The 22804-nt window shown below is 41.7% G+C and overlaps 6 protein-coding genes across 6 annotated transcripts; 3 read left to right on the top strand and 3 right to left on the bottom strand.

The window, feature by feature from the left end:
• Positions 1–320: 320 nt before the first annotated feature.
• On the bottom strand, positions 321–1502 carry Bfra_010522 (uncharacterized protein; the record flags this gene model as incomplete). The annotated part of the gene is made up of 1 exon (XM_037340853.1): positions 321–1502. The coding sequence occupies one exon, from the start codon at positions 1500–1502 to the stop codon at positions 321–323; it is 1182 nt and encodes a 393-aa protein (XP_037186496.1).
• A 686-nt stretch (positions 1503–2188) lies between these two features.
• Bfra_010521 (uncharacterized protein) lies at positions 2189–2971 on the bottom strand (the record flags this gene model as incomplete). The annotated part of the gene is made up of 1 exon (XM_037340852.1): positions 2189–2971. The coding sequence occupies one exon, from the start codon at positions 2969–2971 to the stop codon at positions 2189–2191; it is 783 nt and encodes a 260-aa protein (XP_037186495.1).
• Positions 2972–4356: 1385 nt separating this feature from the next.
• On the top strand, positions 4357–5316 carry Bfra_010520 (uncharacterized protein; the record flags this gene model as incomplete). Its single annotated transcript, XM_037340851.1, has 1 exon — positions 4357–5316. One exon carries the CDS (start codon positions 4357–4359, stop codon positions 5314–5316), a length of 960 nt encoding a protein of 319 aa, XP_037186494.1.
• An 853-nt stretch (positions 5317–6169) lies between these two features.
• Bfra_010519 (putative vacuolar protein sorting-associated protein 35 protein) lies at positions 6170–9062 on the top strand (the record flags this gene model as incomplete). Its single annotated transcript, XM_037340850.1, has 4 exons — positions 6170–6306; positions 6420–8643; positions 8696–8842; positions 8898–9062. 4 exons carry the CDS (start codon positions 6170–6172, stop codon positions 9060–9062), a joined length of 2673 nt encoding a protein of 890 aa, XP_037186493.1.
• A 1035-nt stretch (positions 9063–10097) lies between these two features.
• On the top strand, positions 10098–12828 carry Bfra_010518 (putative glutamate carboxypeptidase protein; the record flags this gene model as incomplete). Its single annotated transcript, XM_037340849.1, has 2 exons — positions 10098–12527; positions 12640–12828. The coding sequence occupies 2 exons, from the start codon at positions 10098–10100 to the stop codon at positions 12826–12828; spliced, it is 2619 nt and encodes an 872-aa protein (XP_037186492.1).
• A 2947-nt stretch (positions 12829–15775) lies between these two features.
• On the bottom strand, positions 15776–17104 carry Bfra_010517 (uncharacterized protein; the record flags this gene model as incomplete). The annotated part of the gene is made up of 1 exon (XM_037340848.1): positions 15776–17104. The coding sequence occupies one exon, from the start codon at positions 17102–17104 to the stop codon at positions 15776–15778; it is 1329 nt and encodes a 442-aa protein (XP_037186491.1).
• Positions 17105–22804: the final 5700 nt, after the last annotated feature.

Raw genomic sequence — 22804 nt, 5'->3', positions numbered from 1 at the left:
GGTATGATTTGTAAATGGTATTCGTATGTGCATGGAGTGTTGGATTTTGAATGCGTTTCGAGTGTGATATAATAGATATAGTTTGGAACTCTAGATGATATCTTTATTTTCTAGTCTTGGGCTAGGAGAATAGGCCGAGCTTTGGATATGGATATAGATCTAGAATGAGCCGGATATATATATATATACAAAGAAATTGGCCTGTGAAAAGAAAAAAGTGGTATATGATGGTATATTATATACATTGAAACCTAATAACATCAATCTTACACCAAGACGATAGGTACATCTCATAATTCTCTGCTCCTCGTCTAACGACATCAATTCCCACCCCCATTCCAAACCAACACATCCTGAACCACCTCCCCCTCTCTAACCATCTCCTCCATCAACGACCGACTCTCCAACATCCACTTCGCCCAAGAACTTTTCACCTCCTCTCTAAACCCCCAACACGTCACTTTCGCACTCCTCAGCCCTTCATGTGCGAGTAATTCCTTCATATACTCCCGATCGCGCAACGTCCACATCTCCCTCGATTTCATTGCCGATTTCCGTACTTCTCTCACATCATCCCCATCTAACGACATCTCGTCTCCCATCTCGATAACTTCAGAACTATTCAACGATTCTTCTACCCACGGGTTTCCCCAAACCGTCAAATCCAAATTTTTCAATCCCAATAATTCACATGTAATGAATCTACAAAAATTTCCCCATACCATATCAACACTAGCACCAGCACTAGCGTCCACCCCCAACTCAAGAACCTCCCTTGCAATCTTCAAATTTTGAGCCCATCGTCGCGCACCCTGGCTTCTGTCCGTCCAAAAAGGTTGTACAGCTTCGATATGCATACCGAAATCCCAAATACTATTTCCATTTCCATAAAGCACTTCTTCGGCTTCTAATTTGGTTTGTTTGCATACACTTAGAATACGCGTGTGGATACTTGGATTAGGATGGTCGGTGTGGGAATTAGCCGAGAGGACTTTGTAAGTGGTGAGCCTTTCGGGGGTATCTGGGGATATGGGATAGAATGATTGGGCTGCGCAAAGAGGAAGGCATTTGGGTGGAAAGTAGTAACCATTGTGGGGAATTTGTGTTGTAATTTTATGATGGCGAGGTGGGAGGAGGAGAAGATAGATTTTCAGACGGATTTCTATAGGTAAAGATAGAAAGGGGAATGATGGATTGGCCATTGAATTGATATTGTTGATTGGCGAGGAAAAATCATGTGATGAATACTCAGATAGAGCTAGTGTATCCACAGGGCTGAACGACATGGATTCTCTCAATTCTGTATCCCTGTTTGATTGTTTCGAAGAATCACAATTGAAAGGATAAGAAGTAGGATAAAGAATATCGACATCGATGTTTCGACAATTACTTTTACATTGCTTTATAGCTTTATTCTTTTGAGCGTAGAAAATATTCATGGATAAGGTGGATAACTCCGGATACCTTGATGGGTTCTCGAGAAGATAGGACTTGGATGTCATTTTCGGGTAATGCAGGGGCGGAATACCGGTGAAGTTGACAAGGGGTATGATGTCCGGACTGTCGGGTTTTGGAATGTTGAGTGTTTTGAGTTGTCGGTGTATCTAAAGTGGAATTATATTGAAGTGTTGATTTCGAAGATATGTGATACGCTCAGTGTTTCATTACTACTGATAAAAGTCTCGAGCCTATGTGAGATTCGCATTTATATATTAGGAAACTTTAAACTAATATTGCACAATAATATTAATGAACATGCGCGTAATCGTTTAGTAAATAGGGGTGCCAATTTGACGTCCTAAAATGTTATCTCTTATGTGTGTTGAGATAGAGAATAAAGATGATATGAATAAGTGAAGAGAGGTAAATTAACAGAAGTGAGGAATGTTCTATATTAATGAAAATCAGACTGTTTATATAGAGGCACAGCCGAGCCTGGACACTACGTAAGGGATATACATTTCTCTGATGCATAACACGAAGAGACGAGTAAGAAACCAATAGTTTGTTTGTACCTCGAGAGACGGAAGTATGACCAGCTCATCCGGAGTGATATCTTACAGCATGCGGCCGAGGATGACACTGCATGACTGTATTGACTGTATCAAAGTGCCCAGAGATCAACGTCAAAATATGACCTCCTTCGTACAATAATGCTTACACCGTACCAGGGACATACATATAGTAATTATACACCAATGAGTTCTCGTCGCAAGTACTCGGCAAATCCATTCATGATTGAAGCAGAAAATGCGACAAAAAGAGCCATAGATGAAGAGTGATTTGACGAGGGCATAGATTGCATCTCAGAGGTGATATCCAATTTCTGAATACCTTTGATTTCTAGCAATTGGGAAACCCATACCAAGTGTTCATTTGAATGAGTTGTTAAAGTCTCAAACTCCGACGATGTGTATTGTCTCGTTTCCCGTTCGCCTCTTGGTTGTCCTCCCTCGACGATTAATTTCAATCCCTTTAATTGCATATGATCTCTCAAGAATTTACAAAGATTGTTCCAATCGCATCGATTCGATTCGAGAGAAAAGATGAAACCTTGTTTGAAAAGAGATATCTCTTGTACTAAAGGTCGTGTACCAGAATTTAGGTCGGAAAAGAAGGGAACGATGGCCTCAATGTCTTTATGAAAACTGAATGCTCGATTGCAATACAACATTGGTAAAGTTTCCTCGTATATCTTGCGATTCACTCTCATTATAGAGGTGTGTATATCGACAGCAGTGCATAGTTCATATGTCGTCTGGAGTCGTTGTCGCAAAGGAGAGAAATCGACACTGTAAGAAGACCGTAGGGAACGACAAGGTCCATCATGACGTTGGCCATAGGTGTATGGCTTTTGGTTGCGGATTTCGAATATTTTGTTGTTGTAATCGTTGAAAAGGTATTCATATATCATAACCCTGATTTCTGATGGCATACTCATGAGCGCCGAATAAGGTTTGACGTCTGCCATGGCTAATTCAATACGTCTCCGTGAAGCTAGAGAGAATGCCGATTTTTTTTTTTGAAATCGAGAAGTGTTGTTTGCATATCCTGAACAAAAAACTATTTTCCCAACTAAAGATTAGAGTGGTTGTTGGAAAAACTAGGAATATCCATCAAGGTTCTTCTGCTTTTTGTCCAACGGCAGAATCTGGAAACACTGATTAATATGATCAATATGGCTGCGTTAAATGTTAATAAATTTGAAAGAAAATGTGCTTTGAAACGAAATACTGAATCGTGTATGCAGTGGTTCTTTATTAGCATAGCAACTCGTAGGTAGACCCGAGTGGACTCAAACCATATCGCCGAAAAAGAAACTAAATTTGGGAGACAAATCTATCACTTAGCATGATGCCATGATGCCATGATGGCGATTCATGCTGCTAACAACTTGGGCAGTTTTTCGGCGAAATCATCAACGGATTGGTGAATTGGTTTGGATTGTTATGAACCTGGTGCAGTATCCTCGAATCCCCCTTGTAGGGGTAGCAGTTGCGATAACATACCGCCAACGCTTTGAACACTCCTGCACGAATAATCAGTGTGTATGGAGGTCCTTGTAAAGAGTTTTCGTGCGTTCAAACTTCGGTGCAAAAAGTATCAATTACATCAAAATGCCGAGAAAATTTTGGGATTGAAAATTCGCATGCGTTTATCGGAAAATCATCGGGTCCTTTTTCATGAGTCGGTGTCGGTTACTTGATTAATAGCCAACCATCATTTCAGGGGTTAACCACTCAACAACTCATGATCGATAGACGAGTAAATGTCTTTTCAAAGCTCTTCTACATTGCATTTGCAATCAACGGATACTACAATACTTTTACCTTGTCAATTTGCCAAAGATATCGTTAACTTTCTTGATCGCTAAACAAGTCACACAAATTTGAGAATATTTCGTTTACTATTTCGATTACTAATCTACCCCTCCATCAATGGAAAACTCCACTTCAATTTTTGACATCAACCTCGAAGTCCAAGGTCACTGTTCGCAATTGCACAGTATCCATATATACTAGAATCTCATCTTATCTACCTGACTGTCCCCAGAATCTTTTCAACGGCTTTTTCTATTAAAAGATAAACATGCTCACATGCTTGCTATTTAGTTTTAGCGATGTTACCTCCCAGCCACTTCAATTATCAATTATCACGGGAACATGGTAAAGAAAAGAAATCCCAGCCCTCTCCACGTGTAATTAAAAAAAATCCTTCCCAGCCTCCATAAACAAATTGCATGAGGTATGTATAATATGATGCATCTCATTATTCCATGTAAGTCTTTCTAATCTCAGATATCAAATAATTGTTCTCGAGTCCATTCCTATATATTTACAAATTGATGCAACCACCATGCGTCTGAATACTTCCACTTCCAATCTTTTCGCGCTATCCACACTCTTTTTGCTATCATCAGGGCTCCCAGTCATCCAAAAAGATGTTATTTCGGTGGAACATGTAAAGAGGGCTACGTACTCCGTTGTTAATGTTGAGGGAGGTTCTTCAACTTCCGCAAGTAGTGGAAATGGGAAAGCAACTACTGTTATAGAAACAGTCACCAGAACCGAGGAGCCGGCCACAAAAACAGTAATCGAGACCGATTTAACCACAACTACGAACCAAGTTGTCTCAACTCAGACTGTGAAAGGTTCTGATGCAACTGAGACTACTTCAATTACTGTTACACCATCTCCGACCACAGTCGTTAGCGTTAGTTATTCAGTTGTGGATATCTCGGCAGTGACTACCTCCAAATCTTCATCAAAAGAAGTCTCCACCTCTTCAAGTTCCACTACTTCGGTATCCTTATCTACTTCATCAAAAACAGCAGCTACTAGTTCGGCAACCATCATATCTAGTGCGTCCGAATCATCAAAATCGTCCGAGCCATTGACACAATCCATATCATCTTCCCAATCTGCATCCTCAATAACAGCCACGGCGTCAACTTCAACCACACAATCAACCGTATCGACTTTGACTTCTAGCGCTTCTGAATCATCCACTGCAGTCGGATCTTCCCCATCGCTGTCCTCAATTGTCCCCAGCGTCACCAGCTTGATCACTTCCGAAGCATCTAGTCCTATTCCAACTCTCGAGTCACGGTCAAGCACATTCACCGACGAAACTTCATTCGTATCACTCCCCACAACTACTCCATCTTCCTTGTGGGTTCCTTCATATACAGGAATACTATCTAGTTGGCCTGCTATTACAGCTTCGCCTTCAGCTACTACTACTTCCTATGATAGTGAGAACTCGTTCACTAGCTATCCTTCTTGGAATTCCACGACTGCTATACCTAGAAATTGAGCACATTTTGACTCGTTACATTGAATGCTCGACCACTCTTTAGTTTTGGAGGGATGCCACACCGCAGGGGAGACCTCTCTTATAACGAGAATTTCATGTTGAAACCACGTTACCTCGCTGGCATTCAGCGAGTAGTGGAATAAAATCGTTGAGTTGAGAACCAAGTTTGTGATCCAAACTAGCAGCGCGAAAAATGTGCTTGGTTCTGTATTCATGTATACATCTTGGGGTGATGACATTTATTTGGAGTTAAGGAATCATATGGCGCCAAGAGCTGGCAAGCCTTTTATGTTATTGATGACACGAGGACACGAAGAGACACGGTGGTGTTGTATAAGATGTCGAAATTTTTAGATACACAATAATGAAGATAATTTAAGATCAGTTATTCACATGTTAAGAGCTACCCTTGATTGTTCTCTTGGCGTAATAGAATCATTTGATTGAGAATGATAAGTATAGTACAGTTGTGCAGTTGACTAATAACAACGCTCCATTATCCTACCTAGGTAGGTATTCCATCTTGAAGATTGAACCTTTTTATCACAGAGTATACTACATTATCTTATCAAACCTGGAGTTCCGCCCAAGACTGGTGACGCTTTTCGGAGTTCGGATAAACTCTTCATCCGTTAATACATGATTGGACAAAAACAATCCTTGTCAATCAATTGTACATTGGGAGGCTTATTAGCGTTCCTTCCCCCGGAAACTGGTCGTCACCAGTTAATCTTCGAATCCTATACGAATATCTGATATCTACACTAATCGCTCAACCACTCACGAATTATTGTTTGCTTGGGCTACGAATAATTTCTGCTGCGCAAGCAACTGTACCTGAAAGTCTGCCATAATGGCTTCTCCGCCTCAAGTCGTGGAGGATCAGGCACGACTCCTCGAAGATGCCTTGAATGTTGTTCGTCAACAAACACAACTTATGCGACGATGTTTAGAAAGTCCAGGGAAGCTTATGGATGCTTTGAAGTGCAGGTATGTCAATGAATTTGGGTTATTTGAAGCTGATCTATGTGGTTGCAATGATTATAATAAATGCGCCAGATGAAAATGATCTTGTGCTGATTTGTCCCTTTCAAAACTTATAGTTCAACACTTGTCTCCGAGCTTCGAACGAGCAGTTTAGGGCCGAAGCAGTACTATGAGCTATACATGGCAGTATTTGATGCCTTGCGACACCTATCCTCTCACCTCAAAGATTCCCATCCCACTCATCATCTCGCCGACCTGTACGAGCTTGTTCAATATGCTGGAAACATTGTTCCTCGACTTTACTTGATGGTAACAGTCGGTACAGTCTATATGGGGGTGCCAGAAGCGCCAGTTAAGGAAATCATGAAGGATATGATGGAAATGAGTCGTGGAGTACAACATCCCACTAGAGGATTATTCCTCAGATATTACCTATCCGGACAAGCTCGCGAACATCTACCCCAAGGGGATGGTGATGGACCAGAAGGAAATCTGACGGATTCGATAAGTTTTGTTCTTACAAATTTTGTGGAAATGAACAAGCTATGGGTACGGCTACAACATCAAGGCCATTCCCGAGAAAGAGAGATGAGGACACAAGAGAGGAAAGAACTTCAGTTACTGGTCGGAAGTAATCTAGTTCGATTAAGTCAATTGGTGGATCTGGAAGTCTACAAGAATACGATTCTCCAGCCACTGCTTGAACAAGTAGTGCAATGTCGGGATGTTCTAGCCCAAGAATATTTGCTAGAAGTAATCACACAGGTCTTCCCTGATGAATATCACCTACACACCTTGGATCAATTCTTAGCGGCTGTATCGAGATTGAATCCTCATGTAAACATGAAAGTCATTGTCATAGCTATGATGGATAGACTTTCTGCATATGCTGCACGAGAATCAGAATCGACTTCTGGAGTAGACCGCGAGAAGTTAGAGCAGGAGGCTGTTACTAAGTTGCTCGAAACAACCCGGCTGAATAAGGAGAGCAAGGCTGCTGAGTCGAAGCCAGACTCAACTCCGGCACCGGAGTCCTCAGAGTCAAACGGTGATGGCCCGTCGACTGAGACAAATGGAGCCGACACAGACTCGAAACCCAATGAACAAACTGATGATAGTCTCAGCTTAGCTCCAACTGAAGTTGATACTCAGTCTGTTGCTGAGACAACTGTTAATGATGGTGCCAATGACAGACCAAATGTCGTTCCTGAGAACATCAAGCTGTATGAGATCTTCTTTGACCAAGTAATGCATCTTGTTGCTTCTCAGCGCTTGTCCGTACAAGATACCTTAGCATTGTTGGTGTCTTTAGTCAATTTGGCACTAAAAGTTCATCCCGATCGTCTAGATTACGTCGACCAGGTACTGAACTATGCCTCAGAAAGGGTTAAAGCATATGCCAACACCCCTGAGTTACATTCTCCAGAGGCACAGAAAAATATTCTAAACTTGCTTCTAACACCAATCAACTCCTACGCTTCTATTTTTACAGCCTTGTCGCTTCCAACTTATATCCCACTACTACAGCTTCAAACATATCCAACACGTCGAGCTGTCGCTGGCGAGGTCGCTCGCACTTTACAAGCCAATTCAACCAAAATCTCTACTATCGCCTCGCTAGAGGGAGTTCTCGAAGTTCTAAAGGTTCTGATCAAGGAAGGATCTCAACCCCCAGCTAGTTACGCTGGCGTACAGCGCAAATCCGTTGAGACTGATGAAACGATAGAAGAGCAGGGATGGTTGGCTAGAATCGTTCATCTTATCCATAACGATGACAACGATACACAGTTTAAGCTTCTGCAAACTACCAAGGCCGCTTATTCGGAAGGGAATGAGCGTGTGAAGTTTACAACTCCAGCTCTCATAACTTCAGCCATGAAGCTTGCAAGACGTTTCAAGACCAGAGAACACTATGATGATAACTGGGAGTCACAAATATCGGCTCTCTTCAAGTTTATGCATTCAGCTCTTTCAACTATGTATACACGAGTGTCTGGGTCTGCTGAGCTTTGTTTGAGGCTCTTTGTGGCTTGTGGACAAATTGCTGATCAAACAAATTTTGAAGAGGTTAGCTACGAGTTCTTCGCCCAAGCATTCACTATCTACGAAGAGAGTGTCAGCGACTCTAGGGCTCAATTCCAAGCAGTTTGTGTTATTGCGTCTGCTCTGCATGAAACACGAAATTTCAGCAAGGAGAACTATGATACTCTCATTACCAAATGTGCTCTACATGGTAGTAAGCTATTGAAGAAGCCTGATCAATGTCGTGCTGTATTCTTAGCAAGTCACCTTTGGTGGGCTGTACCCATCGCAGCAAAGGGGGAGACAGACGAAAAGAATGTAAGTTTCAATCATGACTATCACATTTAGGACAGCAGCTAACACATTATAGCTCTATCGTGATGGAAAGCGTGTTCTTGAGTGCCTTCAACGTGCGCTCCGCGTTGCAGATGCATGTATGGATACTGCTGTCTCGGTGGAACTTTTTGTTGAAATTCTCAATCGTTATGTATATTATTTCGAGCAAGAGAATGAAGCCGTAAGTACCTCGCTCATGAATAGTCACATAAACATCAATTTAACACAATCGATAGGTTACAACCAAATATTTAAACGGTCTTATTGAATTGATCCATTCAAACCTTCAGGGCAATCAAGATTCTGCCACAATTAACGAACCAAGAAAGCATTTCCAACGTACTTTGGATAATATTACTTCTCGAAACTATGAAGGTGTAGTAACAGCAGCTGCACCTTAAAGCACAAGCAAATACCATCTTCTTTCTTCTATTAATAGCTTTCTAAGAGCATGAAATGGATCATACTCGATGTAAATTTATGTGAGATGGCTTGGGGTTATTTGCTTTGATGGTGACAAGAGGGAAAGAGAGAGACCCTGGGTATGATTTTTTTTTTTGGAAGCCAGCACTTATGTTTACGAAGATCAAAATAATGCAGCGAATGTACTTAGATTTTACTTGGCTCGTTTTTAAGCAAAAAAGTGATGGGTTTGATTTAATTGGCAAACATCAATATAGCTATAGGCTATGTATGTAAGAAGAGATGATAATCGAAATAACTCTGAATATGTGCAATATATATTTCTAAACCCCATCGAGACTTTAGACGCAATCTTGTGAAAGATTTGCTTGAGTTATGATGTGCTTGGCTAAACAGAATATAGTAACTAAGTTTATTCACAATTCAAGGCATAGAGACCGTCTCTTCAACATCTAGATCTTGAATCTTGAATTGTAATGCTTCATTAGTCCTTTTGCATAGATATATTGCTAGGTTCTTATCATAAACCGTTTCATAATCTTACATATGCCCTTCTCCGTATTCTTGCAGATCTAAATCACTGGTGGATTTATCGACAGGGGAAGGTTACCGAAGACGCGAATCCCTTGATAATGAGAGTCCGTGATTGTCTGTGTCGCAGATAACCCATTGACTTTCGAATATGCTTCAACTTTCAAGCCACCAAAGAAATTCACAATACTTTGAAACTTCGAGATCATACAATAAGTATTGAAACAACAGCTGGCCTGAAATTAAAAAGAACCACTGGAGGGATTCATAATTCTTTTGGAGAACTTTGTGAATCAAGGAGTTCGAAAGGACATTAATATTTAGAGATCTATCAAGACGTCCATTGTCCTTCTATACGGCCGCCCTTCGTATTCGCAACCTTATCAATTGACAACATTATCAATCGCTAGCACACAAACTCAACCACCAAGAGAAGTGGTATCTTCCTCTTCCATATCTAACAAATTGGCACAACTTTCACAATGCCGGACGAAAAGCACATCTACGAATCTCTCCCCATACCCACCTACTCCGAAGCCATCGGCGAATCCTCTCAGAGCTCAACACCCATAATCTCCCGTTCCGATTCCTCGAATGAAACTGCACATCCCACCGAAAGAGAAGGTCTGTTGGGCCCTGATATCGGTGCCAGAATTCCAGTTCCTACTCGCAGAGCTGGTTATCGCCCTCCTCCCACCGAAGATGGCATTTCAAATCGAGGCAGTACGGAACAAGATACGTTTCTAAATCAACATGGAGAACGCGAAAGTGACGATGATGATGAAGTGCGTAGAGAGATGGAAGAAATGGAAATACAAGATCCGCAAACCGAACAATCGACGTGGGGGAAACGAATGTCGAGTCTTTCTGCATCATTATCGTCGCGAATACCTTGGATACGGAGGATTGGTTGGCCAAAGATCGATGCGAATTTTTGTATAGTGATTGGGAGGATTTTCGCAATACTGCTCGTTATGGCAGTGGTTTACTTGCTGTTTATGAGTGATCTGTTTTCGAATGCGGCGAATAGGATTGGAGGACAGATGTTCCCTGCGGAGAGCGTAAGGATATTTGTGCAGGAAAGTGTTTCGGAAGAGAGAATTATGAGATGGATGAATAGAATTACGGAGACGGATCATTTGGCAGGTACGGAGGGAGATTATATTTTGGCAGAGATCGTTCAAGAACTTATGGTGAAGAATGGATTGGAGGACGTAAAGATGGATGAATATGGAGTTTATCTGAATTATCCAAAGGAGGGAGGAAGAAAAATCGAATTACTTGGCGAAGATGGGAATCCGATTTGGCAGGCAAAGATTGATGAGCCGCAACTTTATACAAACCCACCGAGACAACAAACACCGGTTTTTCATGGACATTCGAAAGCAGGAGATGTTACAGGTCCATTGATATACTGTAATTATGGTTCACAAGCCGATTACAAAACCTTTTACGACGGTGGAATTGATACGAGAGGGGCAATTGCTTTGGTCAGATATTATGGTACACAAGGAGACAGAGCTTTGAAGGTCAAGGCTGCGGAGCCTTGGGGTTTCAAAGCTGTGATAATGTACAGTGATCCTGCAGATGATGGATTTACTTTAGGTGATACCGCCCCCAATGGTCGATATATGCCCAAAGATGGAGTTCAACGAGGCGCAGTCAGCTTAATGAGCTGGGTAGTTGGAGATGTTCTCACACCTGGATGGGCAAGCGTAAAAGGAGCGAAACGGGTATCGAAAGAGAACAATCCAGGATTGACTAGTATCCCTAGTATTCCAATCTCGTGGGGAGATGCACAAAGGCTTTTACAATCCATTCAGGGATTTGGGATAGAATGTCCTCCAGATTGGCAGGGTGCAGTTCCTGATGTTAAATATTGGTCTGGAAATCTTTCAACTCCCAAAGTTCATCTTGTTAATGAACAGGATGAAGTTGAGCAACAACCAATTTGGAATGTTTTGGGAAAAATCACCGGTGTTGAACAAAAGGAGAAATCTATCATTGTTGGTAATCATCGTGATGCTTGGGTTTTTGGTGCAACAGATCCCGGTTCAGGTACAGCGGTTTTCCTCGAAGTTATGCATATCTTTGGTGATCTTGTTTCACGAGGTTGGCGTCCACAACGTACTATCGAATTCGCATCTTGGGATGGTGAGGAATACAATCTCATCGGATCTACGGAACATGTTGAAAAGAACATGGAGAAATTACGTAAAGATGCATTTGTTTACTTGAACGTTGATGTAGCAGTTGGTGGCGACACATTCAGAGCCGCTGGAAGTCCAGTTTTCAAGAAAGCACTTCTTAGAGTTCTAGATCGCACAACTGATCCTGTTAAAAACGCAACACTAAGACAACTCTGGGATGAAAGGAAAGCCCAATTAGATGGTCTAGGTGCCGGAAGTGATTATGTCGCGTTCCAAGATATGGCAGGAACTTCTTCTTTGGATTTTGGATTCGAGGGACCGGCTTATCCTTATCATTCTGCGTATGATAACTTTGAATGGATGGCCAGTCAAGGAGATCCTGGTTTTCAGTACCATAAACTTTTAGCTCAAGTATGGGCCCTTCTTATTCTTGAATTCTGCGATAGAGCGGTTCTGCCGTTTGATATTAGAGCATATTCTGCGTCGGTTACTAAATGGGTAATGGAATTGGAAAATTGGGCAGAATCAAAAGGACCAAATCAAGCTGGTAATGTACCTTGGTCAACAGAACCATTAAGGGAAGCAGCATTACAATTTGCGCAAGATTCGAGACGGTTTGAAAAGTTTGAATTGGAATGGGATGGATTGGTATTGGGAAGTGGAGGATTTGAAAGTCCGGGATTGGCAAGTCATAGGAAGAGTCATAATACTCGAATGGCGAATTTCGAAACGCATCTTTTGGATTTGGAGGAAGGTGGTGGGGTATGTTTTTTCTTTGCTTTGGGTTTCCTCTTTGTCCCTTCTTATCTCCTCTCGAGTTCCCCCTCTTCCCCGTATCCTCTCATCGATATCATCTACTAACATCTTCACATAGATTCCCAACCGAACACAATTCAAACATGTAATCTTTGGCCCACAACTCTGGTCTGGATACGATGAGGCATTTTTCCCTGCTATCCGCGATGCTGTCGAGGTGGGAGATTGGGGGCTAGCAAAGGAATTGGTGGAGAAGACAGCGAACATTATTAAAAAAGCTAGTAGGAAGATGGCGGATGGGAAATAGGGGACTGAGGAGGCGAAGGAAAGAGAAATGGTTTAGTGGGAAATACAAATATTATATCAATGTTTGAATCGAGAATCAGGATAATGATGATTCGAGATTCAACATTTCAGGATTCGGAATGGCAAAATTTTGTGTATGCGTTTGTTTCATACAGCGAGCGTTTGGCGTTATTCTTTTTGTCTTTGATTTTTTAGTATCGATTTATATGCCATCGTTGGATGGGATGGGATTGAATCTGATTGGATTGCTGGGGCCGGAGGTAGAACAATAAGCAGAGAAGTAGAGGTGTGAGAGAGGGCTTGTGTATACATTGTATAAGAAGACAGGATAGCATGCGTGATTTGTATACCTATCTATCTACCTACCTATCTGTGGATTGGGCTGGGTTGGGAGTTGCGATGTGGGATGTGGGAGGTTGAATGTGAATCCGCTTGAAGAGAGTTGGAGATAAGAATGGGAATTGGGGTAGAGAATATCAGTGGAGAATAAATATATCAATGGAGTCTTTCTGTTACGAATGTCTGTTAAGAGTATTGGATATTGAGATGGAAATAAGAGTGAGAATGCGAGTGTCTGAACTATTTACTTATGAGAGAAATCGGATATATTGTTGTAATTTTATATCGTGAGAGGGATTCATTGGGGTTTCTCCTCTTTTCTGATGGGGTGGTGGGTGATGGTGATAGTGATATTGTGAGGGTGATATTGTGAGGGTGATGCTGTAAGGGTGATACTATGAGGGAGGTATTAAAGAGATAGATGGAATCTGGATTGAGCTTTAAACTTTGAAGTAGATTGAAATGGATTGGATGGGTATGTGCAGAAGGTGTGTGGTGGAAATACTAAGCGGGTCGGTGAAATGAGTACTGAACTTCGAAGCGGATTGGATGGGTGAAGTACTATGTAGGCTAGGTAGGTACGTGGGCGTGTAGGTATTTGACTTTTTCATTTCTTTCATTCTTTCTGGAGGAACTTCAGGGATGTTTGAGGGGAGGAGGAAGAGTAGAAAAAGAAGGGGAAGGAGAATAGGCGAGGGAAGTGAAGAAGATGAAGAGAAGAATAGGCGAGGGAAGGAGAAAGGAGAAAAGTGTAGAAGAGAATAGGATAAACGATGTTTCTTTTGGGAATCTGGGGATGAGGTATATAGGTAGGTGGGTGGGTATTTGAGGTGGGTATTTGAGGTGAGTATTTGAGGTGAGTATTTGAGGTGGGTATTTGAGGTGAGTATTTGAGGTGGGTATTTGAGGTGAGTATTTGATAATATACACTCGATAATACACACTCGATAATATACACTCGATAATACACACTCCAATATCTTAAGTTTACATCTCCCTGGTTACTTAAATCCCCCAATCCCCCAATCCCCAAATACACATTCTATATTCCATCCATATTCCATCCATAAGTATCCTCTACGACTTGAATACTAGAACCGAATTAACTTATAACCTATAACCTACGATCTATGACTTATAACCTATAACATCCAACTCACAAAACTAATAACACTTTATTTATACATTCATTCACTCACTCACTCACTCATCCACCAGAAAAGCAACAGACTATCTGTGCATGTACCTGTCTGTACTCGTGGAGATAGGTGGATACACACATACACATACATATACACACACACATACACAAACACACACACACACACATATATATATATATATATATATAGACTCTATATATTTCATCATTGGTAACTTATATTATTTATCTGGGTTAATATCAATTCAATTCAATTCCATTGTATTCTAGTCAATGTACTTAATGTACTTAATGTACTCAATCTACTTAATGTACTCAATCTACTTAATCTACTCAATCTAGTCAATCTACTTAATCTACTCAATCTACTCAATCTACTCAATTTACTCAATTTACTCAATCTACTCAATCTACTCAATCTACTCAATCTACTTAATCTACTTAATCTACTAAACTAATCAATTATTAAAATTCACATCGACTTTACATTGAGATTTGAATTCACATATATGATACAGATGGATAAAACAATGTAATATGATTTGAATTGTTTTGTTTTCATTTGTTTTGATTTTCTTGATTTAATGTAATTTGATTTGCGTTGAATTTCTTCGGCTCCCCTATTCCCCTGTTCTCCTATTCTCCTTTATCCTCTCGTACCTTCCCTCCTTTTCTTTTATTCTTCCTTCGTTTTTCTTCCTCCTCATTCTTTTACTCAACTCAACTCAACTCAAACAAACTCATCATTCCCCTTTCCTCTTTCACCCTCTTCTCCTTCCTCTTCCCCCTCCCCTTCCCCTTATCAATCCAGTTCCTCAGATCTTCTCAAAAGCACATCTCACAAATCATAACCACATCAAAATGCATATACACATCCCTCCCCTCCCCACAGCCCCTCCAAACCTCATGAAAAACACCAATACCATCCATCCATAAACTCCCAAAACCCCTTTTCAACGCCCATCCTCACTCCCACCCCAAACCGACCAAGTCCGCTTGCCGCCCGCCAGAATGCTAAACGCCATCCTATCTCCAAGAAAGTGAAAAGAAAGACGAAGAGAAAACTCCCCATAAACAAACACAAATATAAACACAGAAAGAAAACAATCAAGTAAACAAATCTTCAAATCCCCAAACACCTATACACCATTCTTTTCGCTACCAAGCCCAAGACGTATGTATTCCCTGGCCGAAAATTTTATAACGCCTTTTCCCTTGTCCAATACTCAAACCAATGCCAATCAAGACCAATGATTTCGATATGCTAAATCCAACAATTATGAAATCGGATGAAAACGGACAAAATTTGGCTTGAAAAGTGGAACCACTATCCCCCAAGCATAGAAACAAAGTAAAACAAAAAGAGAACATAAGAAATTAACGCTGGAGTGAGGCGACAATCATAATCATGTATGGGTTTCCCATCATGTCCCCAAGAAAGTGACATTTATGCCTGTAAATCACCATGCCTAGGACATCCCTCCACATGTTCCGGCTTTGACGATTTCCCCTCATTCATTGTCATAGCCACCTCTCTCTTCGTTTCCGGAAGCGGTTCACTAGCAGCCGCAGCTCTGTATTCTCTTGCATTCATCCACGAATTCCCACTTCCATTTCCATTTCCAGTAGTCGATCCCAACAATTCTCTCAATGGCAAATCCGTACTTTGACTCTTATGTAACTGAGGAACCACATTTGACGAGCTAACAATGGTCGCTAGAAGAGGTCTCCCATTCGCATTTGTTTCCCGCATTTCTGTTGCCACTTCCGAGTCTCGTATAGGGATGTGCTCTGCTTTTCCACGGGGTTTACTACTTCCAGCTTTGGGAACCGTGATTGGAGATGGTTTTCTCGATCGTCTCGTTGTGTATCCATCTGAAGAGCTGCAGGAATCTATCGATGAACTTCTGTTTCGATCGTGTTGACCTCTGTTTGTGAAAGATCGGATTTCTAATTTGGAAGGAGTTTCTCCACGTTGGACTTTGGCATCGATGAGTTTTTCCGTGACGATTCGTCCTAGTGGTTGACCTTCTGTACCTCTTCGACTACTCCCATGACTGCCCGCTCGATTCCTACTAGTACTGACTACTCTCTCCTTACCCTCCATTACTTTGGCCGAAGGAGGTGGTTGTATCATCCATCTTGTTTCCTCTCTACTCCTTGGTGCGGTACTGACAATTGGTGGGTGTAAGTCGTTAACTGGCGGGTTCCTCGCAATATAATACGACTCTGGATTTCCATCCGATCCATGTTTACTACTAGGTCTCCCATCCATATTGAACATTCTCCCCGCAGATTCTGAAGCTCTTGTAATTGCATCCATAATTCTATGACCCGGTCCATAAGTTTCCCTCCCCCAAAGTTGCTCATCTTCTCGTTGATATCGTTTCCTATTCCACCCCTCTCCGGATATTCGAGATCCTTCTTCCACAACCGTAGGACTACTACCTGTATCCGTACTCATCCCTGCACTACTCGCATAACTACTTCCTTGACCTGCTGTATTCAATCCTCTCTGACTTCCATTCTTATCCTTCTTGTTTCCTTTTTTATTCGGTGGACCGGGCCCCATCATGATTTCCTCTGTCCAATACGGATTCGTCGAGAATGGGGAAGGATGCCTATACAGGCCCGGTTGTTCGGTTTCCAATGCATGTTTTTCGACTCGTTCTCGTTTCGCTTGTTCTTTGGCTTTCCTTCTATGGCTAATCTTGGCGCACGTAGCGCAGGACAACACATAGAATGCAACGGATTGTAGAGCAACATCTATAGACATGATTTCTCAATTCTTTGATATGGTGAAAGGAGAAAAAGCGTCTATAGAATTGTGAAATGAGGAGATGATGGTAGGAAAAGTTTAACGCATAAAGGTGACGTTGCGCAGTTCACTCATTCTGTGGTTGCGGCTTGTTTCGAATGGGAGGATCCTCAACTAGGAAAATGCTGGTCTGAAATATGCGGGATGGGATGGATCCTTTTCGATGATACCCTGAGAAGTATTGCTTAAAGTGAGTTTTGGGGATTGAATATGCAAGTAAATATTGAGTTTGAGTTAAGATTCCCAAGAAATGGAGACTCGTATGAACGGTATAGAGGGATGAAAGGTATGATTGGTGGCTTTCGTGGCTGGTAGGTTGATGAAGTAGCCAATCTTAATCCACAGTCATCAATTGAATTTTCCAGCACCAATTGAATGGGAACCTTGGTAACAAATATAGAATTGTAGGAAGTTATAGTTTGAAGGATCGACAATGACAATGGTGTAACAAATGATTAGACTGGCTAATTATAAGTACTTGGGTAGTTTGAATTCTTTTGTTGTACTCGGTGATTTCTATTTTGATATTTCTTCGAGTCCAAGCGGAAGGGATGAGATGGGATGGGATGGGATGTGGTGCTGGTGATGGTGATGGTGATGGTGATGTTGATGGTCTCTATTCCAGATAGTCTCCAAGTTTGGGTTTGAATGGGGTATGATAAGACTTTCGTGGTATGTGTCTTTTCGATATTGGTTTAATTGATTGGAAGTGAAGAACAAGTAAGAAGACAGAAGGATAATATGAAGGAATCGTATTGGAAGTGATGTCAGAGATTCAATTGACAAGACCAAGTTCGTATTTTGTATGCACTTCTTAATTGAGGTTTGGATGAAAGGTCGGTATGGATGGTATGGATGGATGGTATGATATGTAAAAGGATTCCAATATCTTTTTAGTCACACATACTACCTTGGGCATATCATAATACGAATGAATGAATGAATGAATGATTGATTGATTGATTGATTGAATAAATGATTGAGTTGATGAATCCCTTTATCGATAACCAGGGGTTGATTAAACGGCCCAGCGATTGAGATCTAGTTTAGTACGGAGAAACGAGATGCAATCTAGGAGATACCTACCTAGGTAGTTATGTTTCTCAGCATATTTTATCGCTCTGATGATCAATTGTGAAATGTATCTCATTTCACTGGGGATAATCAAACTCATATCATCAAATCAATCAATCGATCAGTCAATCAATCCACCCTTCTTGAGCATGAAGGATGGGGAAACAACCACATACAACCACGCTCAGAACGTCTCCTCCATACAAGACGGGAAATTGGTTTCAACTCGCCCGTCCGATTAGGTGCGGTATATACTTGGTACTCCATCGCAAGGAATGAACTGGGGTACATTATTCTCAATTCTCAAATTCCCCCTTGCTTATCCCCCTTGCTGCCCCATATAATGTTACCATCGCCACGAGGGAGGGGGCAAAGGTCTGCTGTGTTTTTATGAATGAGAGGTGAGATCCGAGGCTAAATTTGAGTTGTTGCTGTGTGTAGTGTTGTATATTGTGTTGTATGGCGTTGAGAAACAAAATGAGAATTATAACATTCAATTCTTTCGTATTGATACCTACTTCTCCTGCTCTACCGGTACATATCTGACATATCTCCATTCCCATCATCACTCTGCCCAAACAATCGAGATGATCAATCCCCCCATTCCTCAACCCTTCAGACGAGGATTCAAAACGCAATCCCCCACCTACCCATCCCCCGACCCATCTATCCCCACAGAATCCCGCCCATCCACCGACCTACAGCCTAGCCAGATGTTTGCTCAGAAAACATACCGAGTAGCAAGTACCCATCTCCGTATCACGTCCCTCCCAAGCCCGCGCAATGCATACTCCGTAGTCCGTACGCACACTCACCTGCCCTTTTCCTCCATCTCAAACTCCCAGCGCAGAGACCCCTAATCAATAATCAGCAATCAAGAAATGAATGAAAATATGGAGTGGACCCTGAACAGGTTCCTCTCCATATTTGTATCCGCTTTTGAAACTCGAAACTCGAAACTCTCGAAACTCGAAACTAAACACAGGATGAAGATCTTTTAAGGGTTTGGGTTCATCTTTACTAGGAGGTGCTGTTTGAGGGTACCTAGAGATGGATAGACAGATGGGTTTCTTATTGCGCTTATGATATTATAGATAGATAGACAGATGGGTAAGATATGCCACCAGCACCTAGAGATAAAATCCAATTTTCTGCCCACAATCTGTCCGCAATTGCAATTGATGATCCGCATATCATACCTACAAAAGCGGTATCGATTCCAAATCACAACCTCCCACACCTTCTATTCCAGTACCTCTCTACCTCTCTACCTCTCTACCTCTCTACCCAGACTCGAGCCGGGTTGTCACAACACATGCCGTGTAACCACACACAATCCGGAGTTCTGGTTTGGAACCGTTGCATTTTGATCGGCTGACTTGAGTCCCAGTCCCCGCCAGTCCCAGCCAGTCCCAGCCGGTACCTAGTATGTATGTATATGTACACGAGCGAGTTCCGTTCATTTAGTTCCATGCCGTCTAGGTTGTTAATTTCTTTCCTAAACATCTTTTGGCTATCTAGTCAATCCATGATGATTGGTCTGATCGTATAGAGGTGTGAGTAATGGTTTCAATCACCCTCATAATAAGGTATCTGAACGGGATACTAGGGAGTCAGGTACCTCAAGTGAGTACTAGCTAGTTTTTGAATTTTTGATGTTGAAACTTCAGGAACTTACACCTAAACACCTGCTAATAATTTTCATTCTTACTTTCCTCTACTCAGATACCTACCTAGGATTATTAAAATTTATTTTTGATAATGTTTTTTTTTGGTTATTATGATATGAAATGATGATACAACTACTCTGTTGTATTTCTGAGATCTTAATCGGATTCTATTAGATACCTAGGTATCATTAATTGTGAAGAGGATTGATGGGATTTGGTGGTGTTTTTTGAGGGAGGGGGAGAGGTTTATTTTGTTATTATTTGATGATGATAATGATAATGATGATGATGATGGTGATGTTGATGAATAAGGGTGTGAGGATTCGGTATAGATGGATGTGTATTTATATAGATAGATGATCATAATTGAAATCATGGAATCGCCGAATTAATATATGATGGACTCGGGCGAAGAAATAGTATTGGGATTGTGAGTACCTAGTAGTGTTGATTTATCTATGAACTTGGATGAAGATCATGGGAGATCACGATTGTTGCGAGGAAGAGATATAATGATGTGCTTTTACTGTGCTAGAACATGGACATCTTTAATATCGCGAACAAGCAATGGGAGTAATCATTCACGTGTGATTAATACTCTATATATGTTCTTTCATGATGAATCTCTCTTGCATATTTTTGGAAATTCGTTTTCATCTCAGAATTCTTTGATGATTAGCTATGTTATGGAGGGCTACTCATAAAAGTATCTTTCATCACCAAGTGTATCGCCATCTGATATATTAGTGATCGAGAGAAAAAATCATGACTACATACCCATCACAGAATCCTACCGTCAGTCAAACTCACAACATACCTTGTAACTATTCTTCCCATCCTACCCCAATTCCAACCATGTCAACAATTCCCACCATGTCCCTCACTACCCTCCAACCCAACGCACTCTACATCTCTTCAACCGCGGATACTCCAACTAGCCCGACGGCTTCCACTGGGCACTCTACCTCCACCACAGCGCTCAAAAAGGCCGCCCTAAATACCATGTCCGAAATCTCGGTGCAGGCTGGACTGTAGACCATGGAAACACAAAAGGGATTCTGAAAGAAGCGCTTCTTGTTTGTCTTGTTCACATTGCGCTGATTCCGAACGGGGAAGAGGGGTATGTGAATGAGGCTTTTAAAAGTCTGGATGGGACGCTGAATGAAGGGAAATTTACTTGTCGGACGTGGATTTTGAGGGTGTTGGAATTGTTGATGAGGGGTGGGAAAGGGTAGGGGGAGGGGGAGGGGGATGGAGTGAAGATACTGGGATGTGAGAGTATGGAGGGATTGGAGAGGGAGGTGAAGGATTTGGGGAATAGGTATATGGATGAGGCGAATGAGAATGTGCAACCGAGACCGGTGGAGGTTTCGAGGGTTTGTGGTTTGTGAGGATGAGGGTGAGTTAGACTTGACTCGACTCGATTCGTATCGATTGAAGCGCGCAACGTTTACAGTCAAAATTGTGCTTGAGATGTTTCAATACCATTTTGCTTGAGTTCTACTCGCACTACTGATTCAAAATAGAGATTTGTGGGATGGCTAATATGCGGGTTGATTTTTGGGATCCATGATTATGATTGCAGTGTGGTATGTGCGAATATCGAACAGACTGACGGTGAAGAGGTCTGAACAAGCACTAACAAGCTCACAATGCCCAGGAACGATGTCCATAATCATTAGAATGATAAACCATGAACCATCAACCACCAACCCACCGCGATTCATAATCATTAACAATCCCAATAGTACAATACATACATACATATATACATACATACATACATACATACCCAAGTATAAATCCGAATACGATATTATGTAGTTCATGGAATTCTCTTCATAAGGCTACTTTCATCCGTGCCAAGGAGACTACCTCATCGACTGCGTCAGCTAATCGATCGTTGACTTGGAACTAGTGAACTACAGGTGAGAATAGCGTATGCGCTACTTTTCGGCTTGTTATTAGATCTTTGAAGATGGCGGGTGTGATGGCTGGTGTGATGGCTGGTGTCGTGGCTGGTGTGAGCATCTCAGCTGGTATGATTGTATGGGTGATGGTGCATTTATTGATGATGAGGTGGATTGAATTGTGATATTGCGATTTGTCACCAATGAAATGACTCGGTGGTTTTGCAGGTTTCAGGAAAGTCCTAGTATGTAGGTACGGTGTGAAGACTCTGGCAGGTGGATGCAATGAGTATCTAGGTACGTGACTATATTAGATCCCGAGTATAGTGTAGTATAGCAAGTCCCTCATGCGATTTGATGTAGCCGCTTCAAGGGAAAGAAGAGGAGTATGTATTGGCAAACTTTAAACAATAAACCACTTCCAATTGGCCAATCGAGGAAATGCATCTCCTACTCTAATCAAATTCGTACTCATACAAGGATTCTTACATACTTCACTCGTTACTTCATACATAAATGATCGCCCTTTCCCTGCTGGTCCGTGATTCTTATGGAGAACTTTAAGCCCCACCAGATGCGATAGGTACACCATATAATTTCTTTGTATTTGATTACATTCTTGGCGTTGTATAAGCCAAGAGAAATTGGGGAAAGTGAGAATTTAACTTGTTTTTGATAGAAATGAATGATAATTGTTGTTGTCATTGCCACGGTGACATTCGCTTTCCAGGAAGCAGAAACTTCTATCTTGTTTTCGATTCTATGTCCTGTGAGAGAGTGAATTGACATTCCTACACCTACCTAATTGCGATCAGAGGGAAGCTACTCAGTGAGTAATTCGAGGTTGCACAGAGCATTATATTGCGCATTTGGGTCAACTGGTAGGAACGCAGACGGGCTGTACCATTTACTGTAAGAAAGGTTCAACAATTTAATCTTCTACTTCTTCCTCGCGCACATCACCGACAGAAAACACGCATACTCCACCGCTTCTGAAGTCCCAG

The sequence above is a fragment of the Botrytis fragariae genome (genome assembly GCF_013461495.1).
Source record: "Botrytis fragariae strain BVB16 chromosome Unknown tig00000797, whole genome shotgun sequence".
NCBI lineage: Eukaryota > Fungi > Ascomycota > Leotiomycetes > Helotiales > Sclerotiniaceae > Botrytis > Botrytis fragariae.
Note: the sequence above shows the minus strand (reverse complement) of the source record. Positions and strands in the feature narration are given on the sequence as shown.